The 18,438-nt window shown below is 38.8% G+C and overlaps 1 protein-coding gene across 1 annotated transcript; it reads left to right on the top strand.

Annotated features, from left to right (window-relative positions):
• The first annotated feature begins 776 nt into the window (after positions 1 to 776).
• nlrc3 (NLR family, CARD domain containing 3) lies at positions 777 to 16,670 on the top strand. Its single transcript, XM_010731757.3, has 19 exons — positions 777 to 1,034; positions 4,513 to 4,680; positions 7,404 to 7,667; positions 7,898 to 9,644; positions 9,733 to 9,819; positions 10,391 to 10,474; positions 11,037 to 11,120; positions 11,207 to 11,290; positions 11,409 to 11,492; positions 11,798 to 11,881; positions 12,075 to 12,158; positions 12,970 to 13,053; positions 13,500 to 13,583; positions 14,263 to 14,346; positions 14,626 to 14,709; positions 14,874 to 14,957; positions 15,522 to 15,605; positions 16,038 to 16,121; positions 16,214 to 16,670. Exons 2-19 carry the CDS (start codon positions 4,557 to 4,559, stop codon positions 16,302 to 16,304), a joined length of 3,405 nt encoding a protein of 1,134 aa, XP_010730059.1. The 5' UTR covers positions 777 to 1,034; positions 4,513 to 4,556; the 3' UTR covers positions 16,305 to 16,670.
• Positions 16,671 to 18,438: the final 1,768 nt, after the last annotated feature.

Here is an 18,438-nt window from a genome sequence, read left to right on the forward strand (position 1 = left end):
GCTCAGTGATGCCCTGATCCAGACCTGGGATGAGATCCCCCAGGACACCATCCGTCGTCTCATGAGGAGCATGCCCCGACATTATCAGGCATGCATACAAGCACGTGGAGACCATAGAACCATTATGTACCATAGTACCATTATGAGTTGCTACAAAGACATTTTGGCAAAATGGACTAGCCTGCCACATCATTTTTTCGCTTTGATTTTGGGGATGTCTTTGAATTCAGCCCTCTGTATGTTGATAGTTTTCATTTCCATTAATGATGTGGCATCCTTTCGTTCTTAACACATTACCCAGTCCATATCAGGACAGATATCCAGCGTGATTTCTTTGCCTGTTGAGATCTGATGTGTTTTCAAAGTGTTCCTTTAAATTTTTTTTTGAGCAGTGTATATGTGATTTGCACTGTGCAGTACCTATACATTATATATAATATTTGTGAGATATGTTCTTATGGCTTCCTGACAACCATTAGTCATTCGTCCTTTACTATACATCCTTTTCAGTTTTCTTGTAACAACATGACACTCTTGTGCGTAACTTTAACGACACAAGTAACCATGTCATTTCTCTCTTTGCAGCTCTCATTTGTGGTTCTGCACTGCACAGTTGCATAGCAAACAGAAGAGTTTGAGGCATAGTTAAACTTTCAGGCCTTTGGATAATGTCACTTTGCAAGTGCACAGCAGATTTCTCTCTCTCTCTCTCTCTCTCTCTCTCTCTCTCTTTTCACTGTTCAACCTGCTAACCACAGAACAGGAAGGCAGATTAGAGAGACAGGAAGGCGCCGCAGCATGAAGCAGCATCTCCAGCAGCAACTCACGGTGAAGCTGCTGCGTGTTTGTGACTTGTTTAATTTGCTCGCTGGTCATCGACTAGAGAGTTCACTCCTCAGAGATTTCTCCAACTCACACCTGGAAATTACCTTACACCTGCTCTTGTGAGAATAGTGGTGTTACCTCATAAAACATCTGTGTGGGCAGCATTTTACATCCTTTGACACCTACAGACAGCCTCCAGCAAGCCCATGGTGAGTTACCTGAGCTTTATATACTACACACTATCATGTTTAACCTTCACAGCTACAGAGGGTTTCTAAAACTGGCTTCATCCATAGACTTTAACCATCCATCATGGCACTGAGTATGTATCTGCTCCAGACCAATGGAAATTAAATCTAGGTTTCTAACATATACTGGCACCTAATTATTAATGTTTGATTTAACGTGCAACTGTTGCAATCTTTTTGTCTCTTTCCTTTGCGCTTTGAGTATTGCATCATGCAAATCATACTGCAACCTGTGTTTTTGCCTGTTGCTAATGATAATGGTCAGACTAAACTGACTTCTGTTTCTATAGTTACTCAGCATTTGTCAGTTGCAACCGTTTCACACTCTCGCCAACGTGTTTCTTCAATATCATTAGTATGTTATTAAGTGGTTGTGGCTATCAAGATTGTCATGAAAACATAACAGCGGAAGCTGACAAGCTGTATCAGCCTGAAGTCTGGGTTTTTGAATCCGCTTCCTTTGAGAGAAGTTGACGTGATGAGCAGCAAACCACACAGGAAGGCATTTGCCATTTCCCGTTCTTCAGTCAAACTTCAAACATAATTCAAACAAGTGCTTGCTGTACGTTAACTGCATTCACAATATGTAAAAGCTTAAGTTATATACCACATTTCATACAAAGAGATGCAATATATTGTGCTTTGCAAAAGACAAAAAGTTGCAGTAGTAGAATCAAGTCAACAAACAAACGCACATGCTGTTTGTTTGTTAAAAGCTAAAAAGAAGAAGAGTCACAGTGACCTATAACAGACTTTCTCACATAGAAAGTGTGAATTGTGTTGGAGATCAATAATGTTTCAATTAAAGCGCTGTAATAATTTGACAACAAAATAACAAAAAGCACCTTCAAGGCCTTGCACACCCCTGCATGTTTGCAGTTCTTTGACCTAATTAGAGCTTTTCTCAGAACTGAGCGTGAGAAGGTTCTGCTGTTTTACAACATCTTTCGTCTCCCATTACAGCTGTGACAACCTACAGTTTGGCACATCGTGTAATTTCCAGTATAACTCCCCCACAAACATCAACCTGGACAAAAGCATAATAAGCCAAAGTCACAGACAACACATTTGCTGGTGTGCAGGACTTATACGTATGTAATGTGACAAAAAAAAATGAATATGTGAGCGAGTTACATAATGGATGAGCGAGGGATGTCTCCTACAACGATGTTTCTCTGATAACCACCCACTAGATATTTAGTTCACTTTTTTCAATTCAATTCAGTTTAATTGTCACATAATCATACAATCAAAGTATTTCTGTCAGCTTCTACAATTTATTTAATTAAAAATAATAGCAACAAGACAGTAATAGGAAGTGAAAACGTATTAAATAATGACAAGTATGGGAGTAAAGTGAGTGAAATTGGTAAAAATCGTATGCAATCTTAATAGAACTAAATATGTTATAGTAATAATAATATTAAAAATAATAAGTTAATAAGTAAGTAAGCAAAGTATTTTGAAGGGTGTAGTCTTCTGCAGTTTCTTCATTTAGGGAAGTGAAGTAGGCACAATAGCCTCAGTGTTATTTTGTTTTGTTTTGTTTTCAAAAGAAATCTTTTCAATATGAAACAAAATTGAAACACATTTTCAATTTTAGATTTTAAACTTTTGTCGTGAGCAGTCCAAGGTACACCTGTGTCACTGCTGTTTAATCAGCGTCTTTGTCGCACATGACAAGTGGATCACCTTGGCAAAGGAGAAGTGCTCACTTATGTTGATTTCAACAAATTTGTGCGCACAATTTGTAAGAAATGAACCTTTTGTGTGCACAGATGAAAATCTTTTACTTCCTCTCATTAAAAATGTAACAAAAACAAACAAAAAGTGTTAGTATTCCCTCTCTCCCATTTAAAAAAAATCCTGAAGACCCAGCTCTTCAGAGTACCTCCTCTGCTAGCACTACCAAAACTGGACATGCCAAATCTATTCATCTAGTACTGTCACGGTACTTATTTCTGCACTAACTAACTGATGTCCTAGTTGCACTTTACCATGATTATTTCACTTTTTTGTTTTTTGTTTGTTTGCTAAATGACAGATGAAAAAGAGGGCTTTTGTTGTTTTGTTTTTTTAATAAATGTCATTTTCATTTTACTGTGTCCTTAAAATAAAGTTTAAATCTCACTGGGCAACCACTGAAAAGCTTTTAGGGCATTTCGGTCACACATCAATTCTATGAAGCCTCTGGTGCCTTACAGTAAGCATGATGAAAGGCCAGACTGCGGTGACATCTGTGAGATGATACAAAACCACTTGTGTGCCAAATGACAGTGTCACAATGTGACGGGGTTGCCCATAGTGATGAACCCAAATCGAATCGGTAGAGACCAAAAACCACGTTTCACCAAAGGTGCTGAAGGTGTAAAAAAAAAAAAAAGAAAGAGTAGCTGCTTGCTGACTAGTTTAACACATCAACTATAAAACCGATGATGTGTGAATGTTCACAAGTTGTTACCGCTACCAAAAAATAGTAGAATGAATGTCTCTTTTTGCTTTATGAACCTGATTAATATTTAAAACAAAAGAAAAGAAAACTAAAATGAGCCAAAACCAGGTTTTAATTCTCTCCTCAAAAACTGGTTGGCCTGAGGTAATTCATGTTAATTCCTACTGCTGGCATCAATAGTGCAGTTTTCAGGCTGAACTGAGGTACACTTCTCTAATCTCCTTTTCTGTTGTCTCAGTTTCTTGTGTAAAACACTTTTTTTTAGATGAGATTAGATTGATTTTGTCATGGCACATGACTGAGACAACAAAATGTGATTTGGCATCACAGCAGAAGTGCAAAAAACATTGAAGAATAACAGAGATGTATAAAAACAGTGGATATACAGGATATACTGTATATATGATTTAATTACATTAAGATATATAGAATATGAAGTGTACAGTATAAATCGGGTGAAATGAATACAGTAAGAAATATACAGCATTTGCAGCAGTGACGGAAGTGTAATTATACAGTGAGTTAATACATGTGGGTGGGATATGTAATAAATATGAATTTAGTCGATTACTAATTTGAATTGATTAATATTATGTTTTGTAAAAATGTCTCACTTGCTTGATGCTACGTATCTGGAAGACTTAAAATGTCTTCCTGTCACTTTGGCACAGAATCTGTCACGCATAGTAAATGAATGTAGGTTTTTAGTGCCTTTGCTGAGAGCCATCTGTTTATCAAACCTGACTCACAGAAATTTAAAATACATGTGAACAGCATTAGTGCAAGCTTTCAAGCTGATTGTAGAGTCTGTGCAGAATATTTCATATGCTTTTCAAAATGTATTCTAAATCAATGGTGCATGATGTAATGTACAATATAGTACATTCACATTTAGAGCATTAATTAAATACTGGAAGAAGATATTTCATCAGAGCCTCTCATGCCTAGTTGCACATTGTGTAAATAATGCTGTTTTGTTTTGTGTAGACACAAACAGGAACGTCTGAGGGCAGAAAGTTTTGATCCTTCTCATGGAGAAGAAGGCACACTATGATTCTATCCTGGACCGAAGCAAACGCATTATGTGGCAGGACGACTGCTACGTGGATCTTCAGTCTACGTCCTGCTCCGTCTCTTCACAAGCAGAATCAGAGGGTAAGACTTTCTTTGACAGACTCATCGTCTTTTATGCATTGTTGGTTTCGGAGTGGTTAATGTCAGAAGCTGTAAAAGTAAAGAGAGACAGAGAACTATAGCAGCAACCAGTTCTAACTCTAGAGGGTGAATGGAAGACCGTGATGTTTGGTCCTGACAGTAAGATGAGGATCAGTAGACGTCAGAAATATATCAGTTAAGGAAGGTAATAAAGGGAATTTACATCAAGTAAGAAAAAAAAAGTCTTTAACACTTTAATTCAATTTACAGCAGAGCCAAAACATGATCTCTGGTTCTGTTATACTGAAGATGAATCTTCATCCTGCTGTTCTTATCAGAAATATTAAGCCACAGTGTGAGATTAGATCCACATCAATAAAGCAACAGGAGCTGTGATGAGTGAAATTAGATGAAAGGAAAACCGATTCTTCATGGTTGATTATCGAGGACTTCTGAATGTTGTGTTGGGCGGAGGCAAGAGTTATCACAACCAGACAAAGGTTTAAAAAAGAGATCAGTGGTTTTATTTTCAGCTGAAGACATTTACTTTTCTTCTATCATCAGACGGTGAACTTTTTGTTCTGTGGTGATATTTCGTGACAGTATGTCTGGTGGGGATTTGTAGGCAATTTGAAGAGAGTGAAAACTGTCTGAAGCCACTACTGCAGAGGACTTGTGGGAAAATAAGATCAGTTCACTCAGTCAGGTGACAAAAGACAAAAACAGCAGGGGTTGTTAAAATTATAAAAATAAAACTTTTTCTAAGACGGTTAATATATGGTTAGGATATATTTTCAGATGAAGACAATGTCTGCTTGCAGACAAGTTGAATTTAGATTCTGTATTTATTTTATTAATAGTATTTTTATTTTTATTTATATTTCAAAATGAATCATCGTCCTCTGTGGTAATGAGTTGTATACACTTAAAAATAAGTTTTATGGTAAAAATGGCTGCTCAGATATTACTCACAGCATGCATTTATTCTGATTGAAGTGAAACATTTATTGAATGAAGTTATTGTTTGTGAGTGTCGCTCAGTTGTTAATTGTGAACTCTGACATACCACTAACCACGTCCGCTCAACTGGGGGAAACCCTGATAGTTCTCAGGAAGTTTACAGATGTTGGAAATTATTTACGTCTTTCTCAAGAATGAATTATGGCTTACGGTACTTTTGGAAACACCTACCTGGACATTTGCCAGTTTACTCCTCTGCGAGGATGCTTTTATTCAGAGGATGGAGAGTCTTCCTTTGCTGAATATCCCAAGGAGATTTTAGTGCTAGTGATGTCACCTTAGATACAACCAGTGTTCCTAACCGATCATTTTTCAGGTCTGTATAGCTTTAAATTCAATAATCTCTATTTATTTTAAATGTATTATAAGGTAGGTAGCGTGGAGAATTGTTTTATATTCTCTCCTCACTTTTCTGAAAAACCTTGTGTGATCATTTTTGAATGTCAGGTGGACATTTCTGCATGGGTTATTGACACGGCATATTAAAATCAGCATGTTCTGAAATTGTGATGACCAAAATTGTGCTGTTAAGTGAAGAAGAGGTGTGTGCTTTCTTTTTTGGGTGATGCTGTCACCGTATGTTTTTTTAACACTGTTGATAATTGGTGATTATAATAATTGCTGCAGAAGGCTTAAAGCAAGCTGGCATTGACGATCCTTCTATCCTGAACTCTCCTGGTTAGGTTAATATAAATAATTATATATTATATATTTACTGTTCTACAGTATGTAATTTTTTTTGCTTTTAATGCACCCCAATGTGGATTTTTGCAATTGCAATTCATTATATGCAACAAAAGTCATTATTCACAAAACACAGAAGATTAAGGGTGATATTTGATATATACTGCATAGATTCTAGATTATGTGAGTGTGTGTATTAATGAATGTTTGCATAGATTAGTGTCTGTGTGCTCTTTTGAGGAGAGTATGAGCATTGGAAGCATCCTGTGACCTGGGAAAGTCACCTGATTGATGCTCTTCCTGAGGTTTCTTACATTTCTTTCTCCTCGTAAAGGGTTGTTTTGATCATTTTCTTCCTTATACAAATCGAGGGTCTAAGGATGGATGGTGTCATATGCTGTAGAGATTGTAAAACCTGAGGCAAATCTGTAATTATTATTTCCATGCTCCAATCATATGTGAAAGCAATGTGATTAGTGGGCCTCAGAGTTGGACTAAAGGTTCCCCACATATAATGTTAAGAATGCAGAAATGTGCGTTTTGACTCTGGATTAAAGAAAAACGATAGAGTTTATTTTACAAACACACTGAAAGCATAGACAGTCATTCATAAAAATAAAAAAGTACCAAATGCTAAAAGTAAAACTGCAACAAAAAAACACCACAGATTCTGTAGGATGTTGTGTGTGTTATAAGAGAGGTGATCAACATATAGACTGATTTTACAGAAGCCAGCTAACAAAGAAGATGAACCTGACCATACAGTAGATACAGTATAAAATTCACGGTAAATTTCAGAGAAGGAAAAGAGAAACGAAAGAGAAGAACAGCTTGTTATTGAGAATTACAGGTTGTGCAATATGATTACTCAACCGAAGACAGAAACCGCAAAGAAAAGGTTACATATATAAACTGGATAATTGCATTTGTGCACATAATGAGTATGGCAGGCATCTGTTCCTTAATAACTGAACTCCAACTGTTCCTTTTTTCTTTTCTTTTTTTCATTTTGGTTTTAGATATTGGTTGGATCCAAAAGCATCAAGACCAGCTGCAACGTTTCATTACGACCTCCTTCCTGGAGGAGATGTTAACCCACCTGAGAAAAATGGATGTGCTGAGTTCAACTGAGGAAAAAAAGATTAAGGAAGCAGGCCAGCTGCAGGACCAGGTTAACATGCTCACAACTACCCTCACCAGCAAGGACTCTCAAGGGTCTGATGTTGTCCAGGCCTTTATAGAGAGTTCAGATTCTCAGGTGGCCCAGCTCATCATAAACCACGGTAAGGGCCTTGAAAAAATGTGATCGGTTCTTAGTGTTGGTAGAGCAGATTATCCAGTAACAGCTAGAATCAGTGTTTGAGTCCTGAAACCTCTTAGCAGTATGTCAGAGGCCTATTCAGTTCTGTGCTCAGTGTATGAATGTAACACATTGGAAAACACTCGGAAGTGCTATCTATAATAATAAAAGAAATCTACTGACAATAATCTGACCCAGTTTCTTTTTCTGCAGAGTCCATGGTAAAAGAGCACCAAGAGGTGCTGTTACGGAGATATGAACAGTACAGAGATAGAGATTCAGTCAGCTGCCCCAAACTGAACATCTCTTCAAGGACCTTACTTCTGGTTGATGGACTTTCAGACCTCCAGCAAAAGGAACATGACTTAATGCAGGTTGGAGTGACTCGAGGAAGGAAAAGAAATCATCTCAGACAGTTGGGGCTGGCCAAACTCTTTGAGCCCTTGACCCGGGTCAGTTTACCTCCCAGGGTTTCCCTCACAGTTGGGGTGGCTGGCATTGGCAAAACAACCTGGGTCCGGCACTTCATCAGACAGTGGAGCCAAGGGGCCATCTGTACAGACGTGAGCTTTGTCTTGCCTTTCACTTTTTGCGAGCTGAACTCACTGGAGAAAATTTCTGCTGAGAGGCTGGTCAAAATGGCCTTTCCTCATTTAAAAGACCCCGATCTCGTCCTGAACAGTTCCTGCCGCACGCTGCTCATACTTGATGGTTTGGACGAATTCCGCTGCACGTTAAATTTCTCAGATGCAGCTCCTTGCAACGACCCAAAAAAAGAAGTGTCCATCGATGACCTAATTACTAACATCATCCGGGGGAATCTGCTCCCTGACGTAGCGGTGTGGGTGACCTCCAGACCAAGAGTGGCCTCACTCATCCCTGGAGGACTGGTTGACAGGGTGACTGAGATCCCAGGATTCAGTCCAAAGGACATCCAGCTCTTCCTCAACCATCACTTCTCTGAGAGGGATTTTGCCAGCAAAATATGGGCTCACTTGGAGTCCAATAATATCTTCATGGTGATGTGCTACATACCATGCATTTGCTGGATAGTAGCAGATACCCTGATGTACATCATGCAGAGTGAAACACCAGAGAGCCTTCCAAGGACTTGTACTGAGCTGTACGCTCACTTTTGCTCCATGAAAGCAGAAGTAGGTGAACCAAGAGGCAGGGAGCCTGTAAAAATGGAGCAGCTCCATGGGAACAACCGCAAACTGCTGGGGAATCTTGGACGACTGGCGTTTTATGGGCTCCTCAAACACAAGTACACCTTCAGTGAGCAGGACCTCAGGGCCTATGGGATAGATCTGCTGTTAACTCAGTGCAGCCTTGGTTCTGGAGTTCTTGTTCGGGAGGAGTCGAGCATATACACAACATACCGGTTCACTCATTTGACTCTCCAGGAGTTCCTTGCAGCTACTTTCTACCATGTATCCTCCAAGCGGGCCATCTTTGACCTATTCTCAGAGAGCACCATGTCTTGGCCCAAGATCGGTTTCCAGAACCACTTTAGAAGTGCCTTTCAGCATTCTCAACAGGCTGAAGATGGTCACTTGGATGTGTTTGTGCGCTTCCTGACAGGCCTGCTGTCCTCAGTGGTACTGAAACCTCTCGCTGGGCTTCTTGCTCTCGGGAAAGAAGATGGCAATCAGAAGGCTTGGGCAGCAGGGTTTTTACAAAGCCTCTTGGTCAGCGGGGGTGCTGTTGTGTCCCTGCGTGCGGTCAACCTGGCTTACTGTTTGCAGGAGCTGCAACACACAGAGCTACTGAGGAGCGTGGAAGAAGATTTACAGCTTGGTAACCTAGCAGGGAAGTTAACACGGGCTCATTGTGTTGTGCTGGGCTACCTGCTGCATGTGTCTCCAGATTGCAGTGAACGGACAAACCTAACAGGCTCTCTGACCTACACAACTGTGAAATGTTTGCTTCCACAGTTGCTGTACTGCAGCCATCTCAGGTCAGCTACCCAAAGCACTGTCTCCTAATAAACTGAAACTCAGGAGAAAGATTGAAAGTGTGACAAGTATATCTTATCTATTCCACAGGTTAGAGAATAATCACTTCAAAGATGATGTCATGGAATTGCTGGGAAGCCTTCTGAGCGCCAAAGACTGCCATATCCAAAAGATGAGGTGAGATTACACTTAAAGGTGTAGTGAGTAAGATTTAAATGGCTTTATATACAGAATATGACAGAAATGGATTGTTTTCGTTATTGTATAATCACCTGAAAATATAAAACATTATGTTTTTGTTAAGTTAGAATTAGCATTTTATATCTACAGACACTGTCAGTCGTCTTGTTTTTACAGTAACCCTGAACAGGAAAACCAAGATAGGGCGTTTCAAGTTTATCCCATGCAGCCACTGTAGTGTGGAAAGGTGTGATCCAAAGCTACATTGCTAGATGCCACTAAATCCTACACACTAGTTAACTTTTCAAATCCTTATCGAAGTGAAGCATCAACTAAAGAACATTTTACAGTCTACTAGTCCTGAACCATTGTATTAAATGAAGTTGCCTGATTGCTCACATAAATGGCGAAACTTTTTAATTATGAGCTATTGTCGGTCTTGTTGATTACAAGGGTGAGCGACACTGAGTGATTATTACATGGTTGTATGATTGGTGGTGTGATGGTGAACTTGAATATCATTAATATTTTGCAGGATTGTAACCTGTTTTATTTCCCCCCCTCTCAGTTTGGCAGACAATGCCATCAGCAACAAAGGTGCCAAAGCCCTGAGTCGAGCCCTCTTAGTGAACCGGACGCTAACATCTCTCAAGTGAGAATTTGGTGGCTCTCAACCCATAACCCGTTGAGCTTATAAGAGGAAACTAATGTGCTTCTTCAGCATGAAACTTAAGTGGGGTGCTCTGGCTAAATAAACTTTCAGACTCGTACTTTCAAATGCTTTTATTTGGAATTAAATGACAAATGAGAGATGAAGTAAAATGTGTAATATATTGATTATTGATTATTAACCTCTATTGTAAACAACCAGTTACACGCTACACAAGCCATATCTGCAGCTTATAGCTTATAGTTTGTGTACCTTTTACAGGAGTACAAGTTCCAAAATTGCACTTACTTGCAGCTCTTATAGAAACTTATTATTATTGGAGTGGAGTGGTGTTATGTAAAAGCCCTGAGTCGAGCCCTCTTAGTGAACTGGATGCTAACATCTCTCAAGTGAGAACTTTGTGCCTTTGACTGATTATAAGTGAATTAAGTGAATGCCCCCATAACCTGTTGAGCTAATAAGAGGAAACTATTGTGCTTCTTCAGCATTTCTTTTGATAACAGTTTTCTCTCATATAAGATCTAATAACCTATTTCTAATTTAGTCTTCGGAACAACAAAATCGGCTCTAAAGGTGCAAAGTTCCTGGCAGAGGCCCTGAAAATGAACCAAGTCCTGGTGTCAGTAAAGTAAGTATAATCGATCTTGGTTAAAGCACACAGTGATCCTACAAAATGCCAGTGTCACACTTGAGTTGCTCAATTTCCCACACCAGCTTCCAGAACAATGCTATTGAGGAGGAAGGTGCTCAGGCCATCGCAGAAATTCTGCAGTGCAACCGCAAACTGGTGTCCCTGAAGTGAGTTTTGTCTGCATTTTATTTTTACTGTTTATTGCATGTCCAGTGCATGGTATATGTGTGTGCTCCTTCTTATGATGCGATGAGTGATCTGTACATTTTTCTTTAATGCATTCAGTGTACAGAAGAACACAATTGGAGCAGGAGGAGCCAAAAGGATTGCAGATGCGCTCAAGACAAACCGGACTCTCACAAAACTGATGTAATCTTAAAATGAATTTAATATACTGACCTTGACGACATAACACTGCACATTTTACATTTAGCCCAGTGGATCACACTATTTTTCTTTTTCCATGTTCTTTACATTTTGCTAAGATTTATCTAAACTCACTAATAGACTAACTTATTTGTTCCTACAATAGGTTCCTACAATATGTAGCATAAATAATTTCCAATAATCATGCTATTATGCAATTTCCTTCATTTTGGTCATATACTGATCATCAGGATGAATCATTTTGCTTCTAACTAATGTGTCCAGTCTATTTTTGTTCTTGCCTGCAGTCTTTGTAGTAACCAGCTCGGGGACAAAGGAACAATCGCTCTGGCGGAGGCTTTGACAGTTAACCACACTCTGCTCTCGCTACAGTCAGTACTTACCGTCTTCACAGGAGTGCATTGCAGCCTCCTCGATATATGGCACCTTCTATTTAAAACTCCTACTGCTAATAAATTGTATTATTTTAGTCATTATGCTTTGGTTCACAGACTGTTAAGCAATGATGCAGTTTGACTTGCAAGTATTTCACTACAGTTGTGTTTCTTACCTTTCTTTTGGCAGACTTCAGAGTAACTCAATTAGCAACAAAGGGATGACAGCCTTAACCAAAGCACTAAGGTTGAACCGTGGCCTTGTGTCCTTGAAGTGAGTATCAGACTTTCTATGTTTCTGGTAGCTTTCCCATAACAACCCACAACTTATGTCATTCTGCACATATCTATCTATCTGATAAGACTACTGGCATCTTTCTTGACCTGAGTCGACCTAAGCAGACTTATTTAGATTATGATTACAGCCAATTAAGTAAGTAAATAATAGTTTGACAGTTAGTTGAGTTTAAATATAGAGAGCTTTGAATTCAGATCCATGCCAGCCTTTGTTCCACTAGCTTCTTTAACTCACTGCCACCTCCCATTCAGTATTTCTGTCATTGTTTTTTATAGAAAAAAAATCTAACGTCTTCCTGGGGTTTACTTTCAATGTTCTTTAAGACAAACTGGAGTGTTATTAAAGTTTAACATAAAACACTGAATAAACAACATGACCATCTTTATGTTATAGTTTCTTGCCTCTGGAACAAACGCCCAAATTTCTGGTTTATCTTGCACTCCCTATACAGCTAAAACTAGCAGCATGAAGCTGGGGGTACAACCTGGGTGTTGTTAGCAGCAGGCAAGCTGCTTCCTCCTGCTTCTAGTATTTATGCTAAACTAAGCAAAGCAGCTGCTGGCTGTAGTTTTATTTTGACTATACAGACATGAAATTATCTCTTCACCTTACTCATAATCATACTGTTTCTTTAGGAAAAGTGCCATTAGATTTTTGGGTATATTGGGGCTTTACTCTGGATTCTGCATGTAAATAAATACTAGTTAAATATGACATGCTATAAAGACACATAACTTCCTTGGCATGGAGGTCATTAAGTCATTTTTGTATTTTTCCATCTGGTTAGTTTAAGGGAGAACTCCATCGGTGTGGAAGGAGCGAAGAACATGGCCCACGCCCTCCATGAAAACAACTCTCTACAAGAGCTGGAGTGAGTCACCTCATTACTAGCAATACATAGTGTAATACCCCACAGAGGCATGGAAATATCCGACTGTTCAGAAAATGTCACTCCCCCAGACTATTATACTGCATGTCACTCAGGACTATTGAAAACTGCAAATCCTTTGAGATTACTGCCTGAACACAGTTGAAATTCACAACTTAACATTCATGGCATTAATTGACTCCTGTTTTTATTATAATTTCTCCTTTAATCAACTTTAACCAATTAAACCAAATTAAACCATCAAACTTCAAAAGTTTCATCGATTTGAAAGCTGACTTATTAAAAAAGCAGTAATAGACATTATGTAGATAAGGATGTCTTGCACTTTCTCTTTTTACTCTGTTGGGTTGTTTGTAATATACCTATTGTGTAAATATGTGTATGTATTTGTATGTATGTGTGTGTGTGTGTCTGTGTGTATCTCACAGTCTCACAGCTAACCTGCTGCATGATGAAGGGGTTCAAGCTATTGCTGGCGCAATCAAGTTGAACCGAGGCCTCACCTCTTTGCAGTAAGTGAGGCTTGTAATGCAAATACAAGTTCACACACAACGACGCACACGATCCTGTGAATAAATAAGGCATCAGCGGCTTTGTACGCTTTGAAAATGTTCCTGAGCGCTACAGATATAGTACAAAAATAAAAGAGCTTCTCCACCAACTCTTTTCAGTGTCAACAATTTATGCATTTGCACTATATTCGGAGGTTTAACCCCAAAATTGCCACTAAAAATGTATTCGTTATACTACTCTTAACACTGATAAACACTGCTCATCGGCATTGGTTTAGCTCCGTCAGGCAGCTGTTTTCAGTGAAACATCTCTAAAACTCCACTGACAAAGTTAATATTTAGGTAGTGGAAATAGTGGAGCATTTGGAAGTTAAAGAACCAAATGCTTTTTCAGGAATTAGTGGAAACCAAAACCAGACCTATGTTGGACTTCTTTTTGTCAGGTGAACACAAATAAGACTAAAAAAATAAAAATAAAATAGAATTAATGCTAATTGCTGCAACTCATGCAACTCTTTGCTAACACATAATCTAAACCAGACAATCACAGAACAATCATAGGACATAACATTTAGCACTAATGTTTATTTTTCATGCTTGTGACATAAAAAGTCACATATGTACAGTAGTATTTGCTGCATAGTTGACCATATGTGCCTCTTGCTCTTTCTTTTTGCAGTCTCCAGTGGAATTTCATCAAGTCCTCTGCCACCAAAGCCCTGGCCCAAGCACTCCTTTCCAATTCCACAATGCAGCTCTTGGAGTAAGCCCAGTATTTCAGGCGTCTGCCATTTCACTTACCACTTTTTCCACACACTTTTCTCTGTAATTAAATTGATGCCTCCAACATTTTGATACTGTATTCTGTCAAGGAAGTCTGGGCTGACATTTCTCAGAGGAAATGACAGGCTACCGGATTTTATTGACTGATCATGGTCTTGTCAGCCGCTAAACAATTATGAGAAATTTCAGTCCCAGGCTTGTATTGTTATTTCTAATCGTCACCGTGTCTCCGTGTTTGTGTCTCCAACTTCTGCTGCAGTCTACAAGAGAATGCTATTGGAAATGAAGGTGTGATTTTTCTTGCTGAAGCCCTGAAGACCAACTCGTCTCTGCGCACATTATGGTTGGCGTCAAAATTGTTGATAAATACTATTTTGAGAGAAGTCATTTTTTATACATACTGTACATGCTTTCACATAAAGGTTATGATTGGCACAACATTTCTACACATGTGTCAATATGTTATTTGAGTTATTCTAGTCTCATTCTGTGTTTTGTGTGCTTTAGTCTCCAGGGCGTCTCAGCGGGCACAAGTGGCGCCATTGCAATGGCAAATGCTCTATTGACCAACCAAACCCTGCAGACATTAGAGTGAGTTCAAGCTCTACTGTAACAGTTCCTTTGTTCAGCCATAAATACTGAAGCTATTTAAATGGTAAACTCAGTATTGTTCCATAGTAGCTGGTAGCTGCTGCTTTCAGCTTTGTCAGGTACAGCTGATTGTATTCCAGGTATATAACTGGCCATCATTTGGTTTGAATGAGACCAAGCAGGACTGTTAGGTTGATGTGAAGCACTGTTTCCCTTTGAATTTCATTCTCTTCTATTACTCTGTCTACTTGAGACAGACATAATTTTGTCAGAGATTTGGTTTATACCATAGTAACTAACATCTCCAGGCAATATTAGTAGACAATTGTGGTGTTGCAAATCAATTTGCAAAAATAAAACAACGCAATAAAACACATTGTGAAGTGGCAAGTAGAACAGAGCCTAATCCAGAAGAGGAGTTTTTTTTCCCCCACTAGGCAACAAGCACAATCCAACTCACTGTGAAGCTGTCAATTTCCCAGTCCTTTGCAAAGATTGCATGCTATCTTGAAATACCACTAAAAAGAAGTGGTATAGAGTGTCTCTCATTTTCTATTGTTTCAGTCTACGTGGGAATACTGTTGGCATGGAGGGAGCCAAGGCTCTGGCTAACGCACTGAAAAACAACAGAAGTCTCAAGTCACTGAAGTAAGTCCTGACTGGAGCTCCATAATCCATGTGAATCAAAATTTCAGGATTTGTGCAGTTTGGATCTGTCATGCTATGGGAAAAATAGAATTTTCTATATCTAGTCTATATAAATGTCTTGGATTCGTAGCAGACAACTGTTACTATTTTATATAAATTAAGATTAAAGGCTCACGATTCAAATGTATTCTAAGAAACTGTGTATAGAAAAACTTAACACAACACAGCAGCCTTCTGCAAGGCTGATAGCACTGAGCACTTTTCTTCATTCACAGTGACAATTGGTAAACATAAAAGTAAATGTTAAAAGTAAAAGAAAAACACTACAAAAATGTACTGGACTTCAGAACAAATGTTCAGGGAAATCGAGTATTTTGCATTTGAAAATAAAAGCTTCATACTGAAATAACTGGATGTTGTTTGCGCCATAAGTCTGCAGGAGAACTCTCTGGGTATGGATGGAGCCATATTCATTGCAACAGCCTTGAAGGGAAACCATCAGCTGACATACATCAAGTGAGTTCTCTTTTCTCTCTTTATTGTCTGTGACTCTGTGCATTTTACACTGCAACTACTACATTCACACACCCTTTTTTCTGTTTCTGTAGTTTGCAGGGGAATGGCATTGGCGAATCTGGAGCAAAAGTCATCTCTGATGCTATACGAACCAATGCTCCGGGCTGCGTGGTCGACATCTGACCGAGAAAAGAGGAGGGTCGTACATGTAGCACAGAAATAACAGCAGGCAGGCAGCAGGTGTTACAAGAATAAGGTGTAAACTATGTAAGCTATGTAATTTAAAGTAAATATTACTTGTAACTAGTTGTTATTCAAACTGCTTGTTTTGTGTATTTTTAGATTGATATTTGCATATTTATTATGATATTGCCATCCAAGTAACAGTTGCCATGTAGTGTGTAAAAAAAAAAGACTTGACTAGAATGTGGCACCATATTATTATGTAAATTACACTCAGTATCCATAATTACAGAGTGGGGCTAACTAAGATGTCATTGTGTACATTTGCTGTATTTGCACAAATAAATCTGGTAAATAGAAATAAAACAGACTCTGTCTCAGAATTGTCTGCATACATGCCTGCCCATCTCAACGTGCACCCAGGCGTCACCAAGCATCTCTCCCTCCACCAAGCCTTCACCTGGATTTATTTATTCTGCTGGACCTTGCTTTAGAGCCGGACAGCAGCCAAAATGCCAACCAGCCTTCAGTCTGCTGGAGTGAACTATGTAGACATCCTGTCTGTTCTTGTATCGGGGAAATGTGGTATGTTTCCAGTTGCACTTCCTCTCGCTGTAACCCTGTGATACCCTGACCTGGCCAACAAGACTCCAGGTTGCCCTTTGTTCTGTTGCATACAGACACAACATCTTTGTATGCAAACTTTCTTTGTCTGTAACACATGCAAACACTTTCACACATCACTGTGTATTTATGCTTTATAACCTGTTACACCTGTTAATTAATGTTTGTATGTACACATATTGGCCTGCCTAATATTACAGAGGAATGAATGACAAATTAACCACTTCTATGCCAAACTCTGAACTTTTTATGACTATCTTTGATAGACAAAACTAACTGATTGCACTTATGTAGTTCTGTGCCGAGTAATCCCAGACAACAATGGATATAATGGCTTCCAGTCGGAAAGAGCTGTCTGAAGGCGAGGTTAAGTGGTAACATTAATTCTATACATAGGGCAGACAGTTTTCTGTTTTTTTTAAGTGGCTAAAATAGATTTGCTGCCTTTGTCCGTAGCAGTACATCATTTAGCATCTGTGCAGGTACATCTGAGAGAGATCTCAGTCACAATGTGATCTGCAGCCCACACAATCCTGAGAAATGGTCTAAACAGAAAAATGGGCTGTTTTTTCCCCCAAAGTTTTCAAAGCCTTACGTATGCTTCTTTTTCTGAATGCTTAATGAGACACCTAACTTTTGATTTGCAGAGGCTTTATTACAAACGCAGCAGACTGTAGGCGATGGATGATAACTTAAAAAGCAACATTTGAATTTTCACAAACCACAGTGAGTGGTCCACCTAAAGACAATTGGACTATTTTATCTCCTCTATGCACTGAGACTGTTTTAAATTTATTCTGAATACAAACAGTTACAGATTTCCACTTGAAAGGAGATGGGGTACACTTGTGTTGTTGTATACAGATACATTTTTCGTATGTTATCCAAAATAAACAGCATGAGCTGCGAAATCCTTTTTGGCATTGTTTTTTGTCACAAAAATAACAGTGATGCCTGTGCTGCCAATAATTGCACGAAGCCTTTTCTTTGGCATTCGTGCTATCTGACAACCTTTCACCATCAATATGTGGGAAGACTGCTTCCAGCTACAAACACAAAGCAGAAATGAGTTAAGGCCAAGCTGCCAGAGTTCAATCAAGAGTCTGTTTTCCCAAATAATTTGAAACCAGTGACATAACATGTAGTGTACTATAAAGAATAGTAAACATTAAGAAATCTAGTAAAAAGCAACAATAATAGTTCCTTTCACTGGAAATTTGATGGTTAGGAAAGAAAGTCGCTTTGACAATAAAGGAAAAGGTCAGTGAACACTACCTGGTAAGTGTTCTTTAAATTTACAGAAATGACGCACACACTAAAAATCTTTGTACCACAAAGCAAGAGTAGGAGGTGAAAAGTTTGGCAGTTTAAGTCTTTGTGTGAAACATTTTTGACTCATAAGACACATTTCGTCTTCTGCTGCTGCTGTTTCCAAAAGAGTAAGTGTGACAATGAAATCTGTACTGAAATGTAACTTTATGCCTTTAGCTTTAAGAAGTCAATTATTCTG

This window comes from Larimichthys crocea, chromosome XVI (assembly GCF_000972845.2).
Source record: "Larimichthys crocea isolate SSNF chromosome XVI, L_crocea_2.0, whole genome shotgun sequence".
In the NCBI taxonomy this organism is placed as follows: domain Eukaryota; kingdom Metazoa; phylum Chordata; class Actinopteri; family Sciaenidae; genus Larimichthys; species Larimichthys crocea.